Here is a 16,064-nt window from a genome sequence, read left to right on the forward strand (position 1 = left end):
GCTGGGAGTGGCTACATGATAAAAGAGCAGGAGGAAGAAGAAGAGGGACTAGGAAGTAGAACATCAGGCAGGGCCAGCCTTGGGCCTGGCAAGGGCCAGGCTCTCTGGACTCCTGGAGGGGGCTCTATTTTACTGAGAAACACAAATTCCAGAGACAGCTCAGTTGCCCTTCCAAAGGACCCCAAATTCCAAGTAGGATTGAAGAGACAGAACTTTACCATTCATGAGTTAGCAAGTCAAACTCCCCATAGAGTTGGCCCATGGTGATGGATTTGGGGTTGAGGATATAGTAGTGGACAGCTTCATACATGCCACCACTAATGGAAGGCTTGCCTTTCAGGGATGTCATCGCAGCTGCCAAGACCTTGTAACACTAGTGAGACAAAGATGTAGGAAAAAGTCTGATTGAAGAGGCAGAAGGTATATGAGAAAAGAGTCTTGGGTTGGATCCTAAGGGTCTGCCCCATCTCTTTAGGGGACTTTAGACAAGTCCCTTTCTCAAGAGGCCTCAGTTTCCCCATCAGAAGAGTAACAGAGCTAGCCTAAAAGAAGTTACCCTCTAAGGGCTTTTTGTGCTCTATGACTCTGACTATGAAAAGGAGCCCATCTGGATTCAAGGCCTGGGAACAGGGTTAGGAATGTGGTGCAGCTAGAGGTACTTCATCCAGGAGGCTAACAATCTGTGTTGGGGGAGGCACATGTCAAAAACAGAAATCAAGTGCCCCTCTCTCACACCCAAAAAAGAATGAGCTCAAGTACCAAGTCATTTCTGATTTCCTGAGCCTGCACTTGGCTTCTGCTGCTACTGCAGAGCTAACTGGCCCTCTCTGGACCTTCACCAGCTCTGTGTATTTTGAAATCACTCTTGTCTTAAGCAGTGCCAAGGTATGTTCACTGGGTAAGCCCATCTTGACCAAGAGCTGGGGACTCATCAGGTCCTTTATATCTCTTAATTTCTTGAGCTGCCCCTCCACTGACATTGGAGGAGCTGTCTGCAAGAGGGAAGTAAGTACCCAGAACAACTCCAATGGCTCCTTCATCCTGTTGTTCCTTAAAAACACATGGATAACCAAAGGTTTCTTTCTTTTCACTCACAGGTGAAGAGGCTGAAAATAGTCACAAACAGGGGATTGATGATTGGAAGTGTTTGTTTGGCCAGAGGACGACTCTGGGAAGTTGCTAAGGAGCCCCCCCAGCTTTGGAAACTCAGATGTCAGTGCTTCCCTTTCTGGTAACTATGGTCAGACAGTTGGACCTGAATATGGATGATCAGGCAGAAGAAGCCATGTCTGTTCATCTTTGATTTCTCTGTATTTTATATGAAGTTCAGGGTGTTGATGCCCCTGAACTAGGTGTAAGATATATGTGTTTGGTGAAAGGGATGATACATGTGCTTGATTAAAGTAATTGTTAACCCCTAAAAAAAAAGAAAGAAAACAGTAACAAACAATATGGGAGGTGCTAGAATTTCTGAGACCATGCTGCTAGCTCCATGCTAAGATCACATGTTGGTAATTTCAAGACAACAAGAGATGACCGACCCTCTCTGAAGTCAGAGCTGCCATCCATGTCAGCAGATAAGCCCAGGAAAGGGTAAGAGAATATGTTCTCTCTTCCTGCTCCCCTGGCTCTCAACTCAACCCAGGGGACCTCTTACCTTGGTCTTCCCAGAGCCAGCAGGCCCCACAAGCATGAGGCCATGGCGCACCACTGTGGTCTCATACAACTGGATACATTTGGTTAGAAAACCTGGAGGAAGAAAGACAAGGATCAGCTGGACTTGGAATCAAGGGATCTGGTTCTGATCCCTGCTCTTATTTATCACTTGTGTGACTTTGAGCAAACCACTTCACATCTCACTTTTAGTGGGATTGGACAAGATAAAATCTAAGTTCTACAGCAATAAATCTCTCATCTTAGTGATATCAAAGTCAGCCAATCATTCTTGCACATATAAGGTGAATATTGTCATACAGATAAAAAGGGGAAGTCGTTCAAAAACACAGATAGGATGATTTGTCAATAGAACTGGAAATAGCCTCAATATCCAACGACTGGTAAACGGCTGGATAAACTCTAATAACAACATACAAGGCTCTGTCCTTGGTCTCCTTCTCTTCCCCCTCTACAATATCTCACTTGGTGACCTCAGCAGCTCCCATGGACTATCTCTCTCCTTTCCCTCTCCCTCTCCCTTTCCCTCTCCCTCTCCTTCTCTCTCCCCCTCCTCTCTCTGTCTCTGTCTCTCTTTCTCTCTCTCTATGCAGCTAATATCCACATCTCTCATCTCTCTCCTAAGCCCTGGTCCTGACTAACCACCTCTTGGACATCTCAAATTGAATGTCATATAGGCATCTCGAACTCAATATTCCAATACAGAATTCATAATCTTTCCCCCCAAATCCTCCCTTCTTCCCAACTTTCCTGTTAACACAGAGAGCACCACTAGCCTCCCAGGCATGCAAACTGAGGCATCTGGTGGCACAGTAGATAGAGTGCTGGGCCTGGAGTCAGTAAGACCTGAATTCCAATCTGGCCTCAGACACTTACTGGCTGTGTCACTTTGGGCAAGTCACTGAACCTCTATTTGTCTCGGTTTCCTCAGCTGTAAAATGGGGCTAATAATAACACCCACCTCCCAAGGTCATGTAAGGATCAAATGACATCATAACCATCAAGTCTGGCACATAGTAGGTACTATATACATGGCGTCTCTCCCTTCATTGCCCCCAGCTCACAAGCTCCGAGTTATCCTCAACACCTCCCTCACACACACTTCACATGATCAATCTCCTGTCAAATCTCCTCATTTTAAACCCTACAACATCCCTTTCTCCCAGCTCACACAGCCAACACCCTTGTGTGGGCCCTCATGGCTCCTCACCCGGACTACTGCCAAAGCCTTCAGTACTTTTCCTGCCTCACTTCAATTCATCCTCCACTCAGCTACCAGAGGGATCTTCCTAAAGCACAGGTCTGACTATGTCACCTCCCTTACTCAATAACCGCCCATGGCTCCCCAAGACCTCCAGGATTACATAGAAACTCTGCTTGGCATTTAAAGCCCTTCACCACCTGGCCCCTTCCTGCCTGCCCACGTTCCTGGACGTGGCTACACTGGCCTCTTTGCTGATGCTCATGCAGGATACTCAGTGCCTCATCACTGGCAGTTCTCATGTCTGTGAGGCTTTCCCTCCTTCCCTCCAGCCCCAGTTCCCCCAGGTACTAGTTCCTCTCCTCTGAGGCTGCCTTTCATTTACACTCTATAGATCTTGTAGGTTTGTTATTGTTTGCATCTGGTCCACCTCATTGGAATGGGAGCTTCTTGAGAGGAAGCACCGTGGGTTTTCCCCTTCCTTTGTCTCCCCGCTGCCTGGCACATGGTAAACATGTGATTTGGATCTAAGATGGCTACAGTGCTGTAATGCTGGTTATGATGACAAACACAAGGAATATTCTTGCAATTAGACTTCTGAGCATCCACCACACATTCACACATAGAGGTTAAGTGCTTTCAGGGATCTCTTGGCCTCAGGGTCAGTTCACCCTGCACTGCCCAAGAAGAGCATAGAGCAGTTACTTCTGGGAAGTAGGGCCCCGTCCTGCCCCTCTACTAGGGTCCACTCACCATCTACGTCTTTCAGATTGTCCCGGAAGCAGGCTTGGCGGATGGCTTGGTCCAGGATGCCATAATCTATTTTCTCTTCCTTGATGTTAGGGAACAAGTCGGACACAATGCCTGAAAAGAGCTTGAGATCGTCTTGCAAGAACTTGGGCACATTCACATCTCGGATGGCCCGGAGGCAGATCAGCTCCTACAATAACACCGAGATCAGATTACTTCTGGGGGCTCCTTTCCCTCCTGACCCAGAGCTGTCAGCCCACAACCCCCAAAACTGAATCTCTGTCCTGTGGGGACTGTGTCTCCCCAGAGGAATTCTACCACGTGGAAGGGAGGTCTGCAGGGTCAACTGAGTCAGGGTCTGCCCTGAGTCCCTGGTGCTCACTTCGTCCATAGTCGGGTTCTCCCGCTTCAGATTGCCAGCTGCGGAGATGACAGTCTTCACAGCTCTCATCCCAAAGTCATAGTGATCCTGTTACCACAAGGAGAAGACATCTCATGGCCAAAGAAGAGGAAACTAACAAATCGACACTTTAAAAACCATCTAGTCCAAGCCCTCTTTTTCCAGGGTTTAAATCCTAACACTACCACTTATGGAATGTGTGACGTTGGCCAAGTCACTTTCCTCTCCAAGTCTTTACTCCCTTGTATATAAAATAGGTGTAATCATGCTTTCATGGCCTGACAGGTTTGGAGAAAAATGTCAGCTCTTGGGAGGAATTCTTCCCCATCCCTTAAAGCCCAATGTAAATGCCGCCTCCTCCTCCTCCTCTAGGAAGTCTTTCCTGCACTCCCTTCAGATTTCACACAACACTATATAAGAGCTCTTTTGGTCATTTATCATGTAATCTATTACCATGATCTGGGATTTCCATCTAATCTGCTTTTGTGTCTTATTTCTGGACTAGATCTCCAGGAGGGCAGGGACCATGTTTTAATTAAACAGTGTTTCTTCTAGGGCTCTGAACATAGTTGGTTCCTGATAAATGCTTACTGAATTGGAATTTAATTTTTCTTCTTTAATGGTCTAGTACTTGGCCTATCTCAGAAAACCCTGAAGAAATGTACCTGGAGGACATTCCCCATTCATTAGGAGATGGTCACTATCCTTTTCTCTGACAATTACTTGGATGGTGTCACAAAGCATAGATAGGTGGAACCAGATCTGGGGTCCTGACAGACCTCAGAGGAGGTCAGGAAGGAGGCTGAGCTCTAGCAGAGATTTTGGGATCACTGAGCTCAGGATTCCTGGAGATGTAGGGGGTCACACTTTTACAGCACACTCAACAAGTGCTCTTAATTCAACTTCAACTAACATTCAAGTGGTAAAAGGATATAATTTTCAGAAAAAGAAATTCAACCGATTCATAATCGTGGGAAAAATGTTCTAAATTACTCATAATGTGCCAAAAAAATGCAAATGAAAATAATTCTGAGGTTTCCTCTCACAGCTACACAATTGGTAAAGATGATTTTTCAAATGGAAACATTGCAAGAGCTGTGGGGAGATAGGCACATGAGGAGACTTGGTGGAGCGATTTCTTAAAACAATTTGGAAAGATGCAATAAGTCATTTAACTCTTTATACCCTTTGGCCCAGCAATCTCACTACTGTGCGTATGACCCAAGGAAATCAAAGACGGAAATAAAGGTCAAATATTCATAGCAACTCTCTGCAGTGGCAAAAAACCGAAGCAGAGTAGGTACGTCCCCACTGATTACAGAAGGGCTGAACAAGCTTTGGTCTATGAATTGACAGAATGTTGCTGCATTATAAGAAATGACAAACATAAAGAATTTAGACAAATATGGGAAGACTTAAATGAAGTGATGTAGAATGAAGGAGAAGCAAAAGAACAACACACTTGATAACTACAATAACGTAAGTGGAGACACGGATAACCAGATAATCTCAATGGGGAGGCGGGGAGGGAGGGAAGCAAGAGAGAGAATTTGGAACTCAAAGTTTTATAAATAAATGTTACAAATTGGTTTTACATGTAACTGGGAGGAAATAAATCAATTTAAAAAAATAATGTAAATGAAGAAAAATTAAAAGGCAGTCACGGTCAGAGTAAGTGGTTCCAGAGAAAAGAGGAGGAAACACCACTCTTTCTCTCAGTAGAAAGGTGAGAGACTGCAAGGGCAGAACGCTGCACGCGCTGTCCGACTTGCTAAATTGTCTTTTTTTTCCTTACAAGAGTGGGTTCAGTGAAAGGGCTTGAAGCTGAGAAAGCAAAATGTACTAGGAAATAATGTGATGGTTTTTGTAAAAAAAAGTTCCGTCTTCCAAAAACTGGAAAAAAGGAACAAGCAGAGACATATCAGCTGGGGATTCAAGCACAGTCTGCTCACCGAGTTAAATGCAATCAAATTTACTTAAATTGAATTGAGAAGCTAGACCATGTACCTGCAACTTACCTGCCTGTGTATAAAATAAAGTAGTTTTTACCCTTGAACTGAGCTTTGCTTGGCTTTAGAAGAGAGTACCAGGTTTTCCCTTTAAGGCTATGTTCTGATTGTCCTCACTCTAAAACCTGGAAGTAACATTTTCTTCACCTCTTTTCTGCCTGGAGTCTTATCCCCTTGCCTACTCTGAAGTCCTCTTGGAGACAGTACAGCTATGGCCCAAGGGGTAAAACTGGACCAGCCACATGCTTGACTCAACTTCCTGAAGAACTCTTGGGGACTCTGAGATGGATGAGGGAGGGAGGACCTCACCTGGGAGCTCAGTTGCTCAGATGACAGCTTGAATGTCGTGGTGATCTTCTTGGCCAGGACTTTGGCATCGCTGAACCCAAAGGAGTAGAGAGAGATCTCGGCAATCATGGTGTAGTCTGGAACCATCATTGCCACAGGTCGGAAGAGAGCCTGAAGGAGCACAAAGGAGGAATGCCACCATGGTGGTCACTGGCCTTCCTCCCCAGGTGTCCTCTCTAGTCCAACAGGTCCCAGAGCACAAGCACAGGCTCAGGTGGGTGGGGAACCTGATTCTATACCTGGGCCTGCAGTGTCATTTTTCGCAAAGCCCATACCCACAATGGAAAGGTGTCCCACTGAAGGGATCCCAAAGAAACCAATCAAGCCACAAGCATCTATTAAGCACTTACTGTGTGCCAGGCACTATCCTAAGCACAGAACAGCTAAAACGGCCCCCATGTTCAAAAAAATCCCATTCTGATGGAGGGGTGAAGGTGACATTTGGGTAGAGTCTTGAGGGAAGCCAGGGATGGATGGATGGATGTCAGGCACAGGATACAGCTGGGGCAGAAGCCCAGAGATAAGAGATAGAGTGTGTATGTAAGGAGACACAAGTAGTCCAGGACCGCTGGAGCATGGAACATATGGAGGGGAACAAGGTGTAGGAAGACTGGAAAGGTAGGAGCAGCCAGGGTGTAAAACAGCTTTAAGTGCCAAACAAAGGACTTTGTAGTTGATCCTGGAGGTAGCATAGACCCAGTAGAGCTATTTGAGGAGGAGGTGATGTGATCAGAAGAGCACGGGGCTGCATTTGACCTGTCCCAGGGATGGTTCAACCATCACCCCTGGCTCTCTCGCGCAGACCTGTCCCCTAGTGAGAGCACAGCAATGACTAGAGCTTGGATCCACCAGTCCCCAGGGCCTCTGTGGACCAACACATATGGGATTTACCTTCAAGTTGTCAGGTAACTCAGTGCGTCCAGCATAGCCCGGGTTCATAGTGATGAACACAGCACACGAGGGAACAAGTGGGATTTCAACTCCTTCAAACATGAATCGATCTACCTACAAAAAGACCCCACTTGGTCTTCCTGGAGAAGGGACTCTCAGAATAGTTTCAGACAAGCCCTGCCAGACTCCCAGGAGTGTACAGGTCCTTCCTTGTGGCCCGGCAAGTGACCTATCATCAGCCACCCTTCCACTTCCTATGTCACTATCCCTTTCTAAGAGCACAAAGATACTCAGAGATAATTGGGTTCACTGATCAATTTAAACAATTCTTATATGCTAATACGGAAGCTCCAGACACCTTGCTATCAAAATGTAGGAGCCCCTTTAGACAGGATATCTGCCTAAGAATCAGCTCCTGCTCCTGCTCCTCTAATGACTTGGGCTCCAGCTGCCCCATGCCCTGCACAGGATATACTGGGCACTCAGCAAGTGTTTGCATAATGACAAATGAACCAACAAGCCAGATCCTCTTTTTAAAATTTCTCCAATCGTGTTTTCATTGGGGACGTGAGTGAGTGCATAGGGAGTAAAGAACTGAGGCATTTGTAACTGAAGAGGTTTCCAATATCCCCCCAAAGACAAGGGATCTTAAGCTGCCCACCAAGTGGGCCCTCCTCTAAGGGCACTAGCCAGCTCTCCCCATCCAGCCCCTACTCACTCTCTGCTGCTGAGCTTTCTGAATGGTTGTGATCTGCTGAGCTACCACCGACAGCACCTCCACATCAATGCGGTTAAATTCGTCAAAGCAAGCCCATGCCCCGGAGCTAGGCAAAAAGTAAGCCTGGTAAGCGGGCAGCATCCCAGAGTCCCGGTGCCCTGCTCCCACCTGAAGCTCAGATCAGACTGCAAGGACCAGCCTGGACAAAGGCCTCCCTCTTGGCTGAGAGGTCATAACCTCCCAGACCACCGGGATCCGGGCACAATGATGTGCCCTGTATCACTGTCCTGGATCTAACCACAGACTGTCTCCTCAGACTCATTGTAACCTTCCACCTGTGTAATGCCCACACAGCAGTCTGTACATAGTAGGTGTTCAATTTATAGTTCCTGATTGATGTAGCCTGGGATCCCAAACTCTTACTGATGACTAGCCAGCATGGCATCTTGATGCCAAGTCTCTAAGTCTAAAGTGTAATCACGCCCTTTCTGTTTCACAACAAGACTTCCCTAGCAAACCTCTGAAATTCCTCTCCAAAACCAATCTTCAAGCAAGCCTGCTCAAGCCACCCAGCTTCCCAAGACCTTTTGACTGTACTCACATTCTCTCCATCACCTGGCTTTGTAGCTCCAGAGTTATCTTTCACTCAGCCCCCCAGCCCCTCCCCTACAACCACAAATTGGCTGTCCATTCTTCCTTACCCAATCTCCTTCTTTCTCACCCTGCCATCATTCTAAATCATGTCCTTATCAACTCTTTCTTTGGCCAGAGCTTTGATGAGAAATATTTGCAACTGGGAGCAAGAAACAGGAAAGGGGAATGGGGGAGACAGAGACCCCGGGACATTGGAAAGAGATGGGAAGGAAAGAGCACCACCCTGACGCCTGGCTGTTAACTTCCTTTTTAACTAATTATTTTTGCTAACTAAGTGCTAGTTAAACTATTTGTTCCTGGTCCAGGGGCCCCAGGATGGAAAATATAAGGTGATGAGAAATCCAGCACTCTTTCGATCCTCCCATCTCTCTCTTCCACCACTACCATGTCTGCACAGACATGACCCTAAGCATTCGTCTCTCTTTCTCTCTCTCCCTCTTCACATGGGTGGTTGAGTGAGGCCAATGCCGAGGAGCCAGAACCCTTCACTCAGGGTCAAAGGTAGGGGGAGCAGGGGCTTCCCCGTGGATTTAACCAGAGCAGAGAGATGACTTTGGGCCCTGTTTTTCCCAAACCCCCATGGAGGTTTAGTCTAGAAAGACTGGCTTGCTAGAAGGCATTCATTGAGGGAACAGTTCTGGCCTTGACTAATGTAATAACATCCTCATTCGTCTCTCCACTCTCTCCTGTCCAATTCATCCTTTACAAGACTTTTTGTTGCTCAGTCATTTCAAGCATGTCTGACTCATGACCCCATTTGGGTGCTTTTTTTTTTTTGGTAAAGATACTGGAGAAATTTGACATTTTCTTCTCCAATTCACTTTACAGATGAGGAAACTGAGGCAAACAAGGTTAAGTGACTTGCCCAGAGTCACACAGCTAGTGAGTGTCTGAGGCCGGATTTGAACTCAGGTCTTCTTGACTCCAGGTCTGGCACTCTCTCCACTGCACTTAGCTGCCATTTACAAGGCTACCAAAATAATAATCTGAATATACAGGAGATAGAGTAACCTGGCTTCAGGAAGATCTAAGTCCAAATCCTGCCTCAGACACTAGCCATGTGATCCTGGAGAAGTCATTTAGCCTCCTCTCAGCCTCAGTTTCCTCATCTGTAAAATGGAAATAATACTAACATCTGCCCTACAACAACCCTCTGAGGATCAGTGACAGCATGGGGAAGCACTTTGCAAACCTTAAAAAAAAGTGTGGCATAAAAACGCCCAGGTCTGACCACTGCACTCCCCTGCTCATAAACTTTCCCTTCGGGGGCTTGGCCTGGCTCTCCCCGTCTGGGTTGCACTTCCCTTCACACATCCCATGCTCCAACATTACTAGACAATCATCTGGAGCTTGATCACACTCCACTCCCTCTTGTTTCACGTCTTCCTCCTCATTAGACTAAGTTCTTGAGGCAAAAACTGTCTTTTCTATCTTTGTATCTTCAGCACCGAGCACAGAGCCTGGGAGACACAAGGCCACCTAGAACAATGGCCTGCCATAGTTTTGGTTCCACACGTGGGCTGGGGCTGGGAAAGAGAGGAAGTGATCAGATGTGGCTTGTCCTTTCAGTTGACGAAGCTTCCTCCAGCCATGGCAACAGTCCAAGGACCACTCAAAATCACTTGGCACACCATCTTTCCCACATATATCATGGGCATCAGTCAAAAGGACAGAATCTCAGAGGTGGAAAAAATCTCAGACACCATCTAGCCCAGTCCACATGTGAACAAGAGTCCCCTCCACAGCCACTCTGGTGAATAATCATAAGGCTTTTCTTTACTTGAGGACTGCTGGCAAGAGGAACACAGTCCCGCCCAAGGAAGCCCAGTTTCCTTCCAGACAGCGCTAACAGCTTCCATTCATTAGTCCCAGCTCTGCCCTTTGGGGCCCAACCAGGACCAATCTAATCCCTCTTCCAAAGAGCAACTCCCAGAGTGAGGGATGTTGTAGTCAAGTGTCTTCCCAAGTCTCTTTTCTACTGACCCTCCTCTTCCTTGGCCTATCACAACATCTCCTTCATTGACTGACACAAATGCTTGGCCTTCTCAGCCAAAGTCCCAAGGGACAGACCTCCCATGTGGCTGCTCCTCCCACTCCTTTCCTGAAATAGGACTCTCACCTAGCGAGACCTTTGAAGAACTTGCCCATGGCCATGAAGTCCAGCTGGTCAGAGCAGTTAAACACCACTGTCTGGATGGCCAAGGCTTTCCCCAGGTCCTTGGTTGTTTCTGTCTTCCCAGTCCCTGCTGGGCCAGCAGGAGCACCCCCAAATTTAAGGTGCAAGGCCCCAGTTAAAGTCAGATAACACCTGCACAAAGGAAAGATGAAAGAATCATAGCTGAGATGGATGGAGAACTTTTGAGGTCTGCAGAGTCTGTTGTCCACCTTTTCCATCCGATCCTCACAACCACTGTGGGAAGTAAATGCTACTAGAGTTATTTCTCTGAGAGCTTAAGTAATTTACCTATGGCCACGCGGGTAGGAGAAGCAGAGACTCAGAGGATACGAATGCAATAGGTAGGGCTGGCTCTTTCCTTCTGGAACTCCAAGCCATCATTCTTACTCTTTAAGACCCATAAGCAGACCTTTGCCCTCCCCACACCCCCAGGACACCACCTCTTCCAGAAATGGTATCCTGGCTCATTCCTAGCTACTGCATGGCTAGATTGCATCAGAGAACTACCGTGAGTCCCCACTGGCAGAATCCTCAGTGACCATCTGACCCCACTCCATCACTAGGTGGATGGAAACTGAAAACCAGGAAAAATAAGACATACAAAATCTTAGAAACACAGACTCTCTAGGAGGGAGGGAGAACATCTACTGTGTCACAGACTGATGGAGGTCAGTGAAGGTACTGATGACATAGAGGGTTTCATGCTAAATGAGAGCCAGTCAAGGCTGAAGGATGAGGCCCAGTCTGGCATCACGTGGCTAGAATTCAAACTCTCATGTCTGTGGGATGCCTGAGTCCATAAACTGAAATCACTCTCTTTGTCTAGTTTGACCCCTTGTCTTCGTATCTGATACCAAGCCCTTGAGGCTTGAACCCTAGACATCGCCACCCACCAGACTCTCTCTTGCACATTGTTGTGGATTTCTGGTTTTGATGATTGTCTTCTGCCCAGTGATTTATCTGCCAAGCTCCTGACCTTAACCTGCGCTAGGACTTTTCTGCTTTTCTGTTTTCCCTGTTCCCTGAGCTAGAAAGAATTTAATCCACATCACAAATCCTATTAGCCACAGCCTTCACTAGATCCCACCTGAACTCAGACACTATTATCCCATATATGTCAGGTTTCTAGAAACGATGTTGTTATACAAAGTGATGTGAAGCTTCTGAGCACCCATTGTGAGAGCTGGCGAAAGTAGCAGGCTGGTTATTGCTCAGGAGAGTTGGGGAAGGTGACATCAGGCCAAGAGATGTCTCCTTTACCTGTCTGTGAGGGGAGTAATCACCAGGCGCCCACTATTTCCCAGATACTCATAGCCATAGACGAATTCAGCATTGACTGCACGGATGTACAAGTCGTTCCTGGTCCAGTAATACCTGGAGATTTAGAAGAACTGAGTTCAGATTCATGGGGCAGAAAAGGGGCATCTTGGGGAGCGAAGGGCTTTTCTGGGGAGGAGCAAGGATGAGAACATCACAAAATGATCTGACTTCTTGGGGTGCACAGGTCAGGTGGTAAACTAGGGCTGGCAGCCAGATGATATGTTACACTAGGCAAATTTCCTCAATTTTTATGCAATCCAGGGGTATGAAGTGGGGCTAAATTACTTTATGGTTCAGATGCATCACTATATTTTTCTGAGTGACTGGAAGAACTCCAGAGATGTACAGAGTACGGTCCTATTCTCTTTGACAGTTTCTGGTCGTCCCCTGTTCCTCACTAGAGTAAAGATCCTCCTGGTAATGAGCAGGGCTGCATGTGGTAGAGACCCTAGCCTAGATCAGACCTGTGCGACAGAGCCCCTGCCCCTTTGCTCCTTTCTCCTACTCTTGTACTCTGGCTTTGGTCCATTTGGGTCACGCTGAGTATTCTTTGTTACCGTGTGGAGAGTCCTAGGAACTCCAAACTTCACCAATAAGTTATTAATACCTGTCGGTCATCATAATCCCCCAAACACTGAATAGCTGTGCTGGGACTGACACTGGAGGCTAATTAAAAAGGTCCGAAGCTGTCTGGGTCTGCAGTAGGTCTGTGGCAGGGTCTGATGAACATGGGAAATGGCTACATAGCAGCTTATGCCTCAGAGTGGCTTCTGCCCTAGTACAAAGTATGGAGGAAGCTTCAGCCAAGGTGTAACTAAACAAAATTTTGGTATATCAACCAATGCTCTTATAAGAGAGACAAAGAAATATGGCAAGATTTCAGTGACGTGATGCAAGGCATAGAAAGTAGGATTGCAAGAACAACCAATACACTGATTGTAACTAAACCGTCAAACATGTTTCAGTATCTAAAGGGAAAGGTGAGGATAAACAAGATGAACTGTTATGGTTGAGAACAGCATCACATGTCTCAACGGGGGAGTTTTCAGATTTTCTTATTTGGGGAGGGGTTGGGGGGAATTTTTTAATTAAAAAAAATAGTGTCACAGCTTAGGAGATAGAAAGCTGTCCTCAGAGCCAGGAGAACCAGAGTTCAAGTCTCCCCTCAGACACAGACTGGCATGTGACTCTTTCAGGGCTGGAGGCATCTCTCCAAGTTTCACAGAAGCTGTCACTCTGCTCTAGTAGAGTGAGTTCTCTTACGTCAATGACATTACCTGAATAGTCCCTATCCTGTCCAGCCCCCTCAGTTTCCCTGCTTTCTTGGTTTCTACCCACCTGGCTTGAACCACTATCTCTGGCTCTGCCATCAGCCCCTTTTCCTACCTGTACCAGGCCCCAACATGGCCCTTTGGCCATACCCTGGCTCCTCTGGTCCAGCCTTCCCCACCTGTATCCACCCTGTTTGTTGGCTTGCTACTAGCTCTCTCTGTCTGCTCAATACACCATGGCAACAGAGAAGAGCTGGTCAAGCTAAGCAAGGTTGTCATTTACCTTAGCTGGGAGATCCACTCAAAGTCATTCACACTGACCACTCTTTCATCTATGAGTTTGGCAGCCACATCCTTAGCATGGACCTCAATGACAATTAGCGCTGACAATACAGCTCTCTGCATCCTAGACAGCTTCCCTCGGACGAGGGCCACCAGATCCTGCAGCTGAGATAGGAGGGGGAGACACATGAGTTCCCTCAGCCACTTCCCTGATGCCCCTCAAAGAAATACCAGCCTTGGCCATTCATCCCACCTCTGTTTCTGAAGCATCCAAGCTAATTAGGCCTGGGTGTAAAAAATGGGAGTCAACAAACAGACAAGTGGGTAGGTAGGAGGCATTGGGGACACGTGGTCTGCTGGTGCTATTACTATAGAATTAAGGGGAAATGTATGCCCATCTTGGTATTCCCCAAATCCCTTCCAAGAATTGCACTGGTTTGTATTTGTGATAATGGGTGGCTGAAAAAGGAAGATTGGCAGGAAGTGTGGCATTCTCCTGCATGGGTGAGACGATGCTAACTTGGGTTGGGAGGAAAAGACTTTCAAGGGCTAACTTCTCTTCACTGTTCAGAAACATGGATGATGGTTCTTTTCTTAAAACTGCAGGGAAAGAAATTTTAAAGTCTTCCCAAAGTTCAGCCCTCAACTGGAAAGACCTCCTTAAACCCATTTCCTGTCCCAGTACATGGCAACAAGCTGTCATCAGGCACTGAGTCTGGGCTAGGCACTGTGGTGACTCTTGATCTACTTCAGAAGGTCTCTCTGAACAGGTCCGTATATCGTTTTTACTTTTGTGTTAGCCATAGCCCAGGACAGGCCCTTGTACACAGTAGGAGTTCTATAAATGTGATCTGGACTGGATTGAAATAGACCAAATGGCTATTCCTGTCTACTTCAGAGAGAGTGAGCTCCTGGTGCCACTGTCATTGCAGGGCAGGCAGGTCCTTATCCATTGTTTCTGGGGGGAACACATCACATTACCCAGTGGAGAACAGGGTCGTACCTAAGAAGGTGAGGCTAAGGGGAGGACTGCTGCTCTCCTACCTGAGCAGAGAGCTGTGGGAAGAGTCGGCTCTCTAAGTCTCCAGCCTCCAAGGCCTCTGATACCTCCTTTGTCCAAAAAGTCTGACAGCCAGCAATGGTCACCTGGCCTGGCCAATTCAAGACCCACTGAGGCCTCGGGGTCTGAAAAAACAGCGTGCTTTGTCTCTCCAAGGATCAATGGCTTTGCACTGATCCTCCCCCACATCAGACCCCCTGAGCTCTGCATGGATCCTTCCATGTGACTGACCACTTCACTCTTAGGCTGCCATGTCTTCATGAGAAGTAGATTCATCCTGAGACCCTTAGGAGCTTTTTAGAAAGCTAGTCAGTTTTTGATTTAGAGCTGGAAAGGATTGTCTTCCCTCTCATTCTACAGATGCAGAAACTGGGGGAGGCTGAACAAGATGAGGTGTCTTGCCCATAGTCATATAGTCAATAAATTAGTGGCAAAGCTGGGCTTTGATCCCAGGTCTTCTGATTCCAAATACATTGTCCCATGACACTACCCTGACAATCTGGGAACTTTCTAGAATTCCCTTTTAAAAAAACATTCCAGATTCTGAAGGGAGATGTTCAAGCAACCTCTAAAATCATGGAGTAGTGGTACAGGCATGGTCATGGAGCTGGAAGACCTAGGTCTGAGTCCCTTTACTCTGGGAAAGTTTCCTCAGCTGTAAAATGGGGATTCATCCTACCTGCCTAATGAGTTTGTAGGTAGAATAGAGCATGGCAAAGGGTTATAGAACTAGGGGTTACCCTCACCCCCTCCTCATAGTCATTCTCATCCTCATTAGTACTATTCCTACTACTGTCCATTTCCTCCATCAATGGAAGCTGTGAGGATGAAGCAGCCAGTGTGGCCCAGGCACAGGAAGAAAGGGAGGAAACCCTGAATGAGGGGTGGTGTTCTTGCTGGTGATGGCAGGCTGGATGGGGGCTCACCTCAGGGTAGGCCTGGATTGCCCGTTCAATGAAGTCATGTACACTGGCCTTCATGCTATGTTCTACCTCCAGGAGCCAATCTTCCACATTGCCAGTGGGGTAAATGGAAAAGGACAGCTCTACCTCCTCTCCTTCTCCAGAGTACATGTGGGTGATCTTCAGGTCTTCCTGGAAAAGTAGCTGGGGGCGGGGCAGGACAGGGGACAAGAAAGTGAGGAGGGATGGTGTCTTCTCCCATCCCCAGGCCAGGGGAGTCTGGCCTAGGGGACCACACCTGCTCAGCCCACACTTAAGCCTCCTGGTTTCTCTTGGGCTAAGGCAAGGCTTGGGAATCCACTGCACCACCAGAGCCTGGTCACGAGAGATACTGGCTGGGGACCCCTT

General features: G+C 47.2%; 1 protein-coding gene across 8 annotated transcripts in view; it reads right to left on the reverse strand.

Moving 5' to 3' along the window:
* Window positions 1-16,064, reverse strand: part of DNAH1 (dynein axonemal heavy chain 1) — a 151,923-nt gene that overhangs the window by 65,835 nt on the left and 70,024 nt on the right. For all 8 annotated transcript variants that reach the window (XR_011976233.1, XM_072650155.1, XM_072650173.1 and 5 more), the window contains 12 exons: window positions 15,681-15,860; window positions 14,739-14,879; window positions 13,696-13,859; window positions 12,082-12,195; window positions 10,765-10,953; window positions 7,992-8,097; window positions 7,274-7,387; window positions 6,344-6,493; window positions 4,008-4,094; window positions 3,629-3,815; window positions 1,658-1,749; window positions 219-373 (listed from right to left, as the gene is read on the reverse strand). Coding sequence is in view for 7 of the 8 variants with exons in the window: in XM_072650155.1 (XP_072506256.1) it covers window positions 219-373; window positions 1,658-1,749; window positions 3,629-3,815; window positions 4,008-4,094; window positions 6,344-6,493; window positions 7,274-7,387; window positions 7,992-8,097; window positions 10,765-10,953; window positions 12,082-12,195; window positions 13,696-13,859; window positions 14,739-14,879; window positions 15,681-15,860 (1,679 nt within the window). In the remaining variant the exon portion in view is untranslated. The remainder of the gene's footprint in view (window positions 1-218; window positions 374-1,657; window positions 1,750-3,628; window positions 3,816-4,007; window positions 4,095-6,343; window positions 6,494-7,273; window positions 7,388-7,991; window positions 8,098-10,764; window positions 10,954-12,081; window positions 12,196-13,695; window positions 13,860-14,738; window positions 14,880-15,680; window positions 15,861-16,064) is intronic.

Source organism: Notamacropus eugenii, chromosome 1 (genome assembly GCF_028372415.1).
Source record: "Notamacropus eugenii isolate mMacEug1 chromosome 1, mMacEug1.pri_v2, whole genome shotgun sequence".
Taxonomy (NCBI): Eukaryota; Metazoa; Chordata; class Mammalia; order Diprotodontia; family Macropodidae; genus Notamacropus; species Notamacropus eugenii.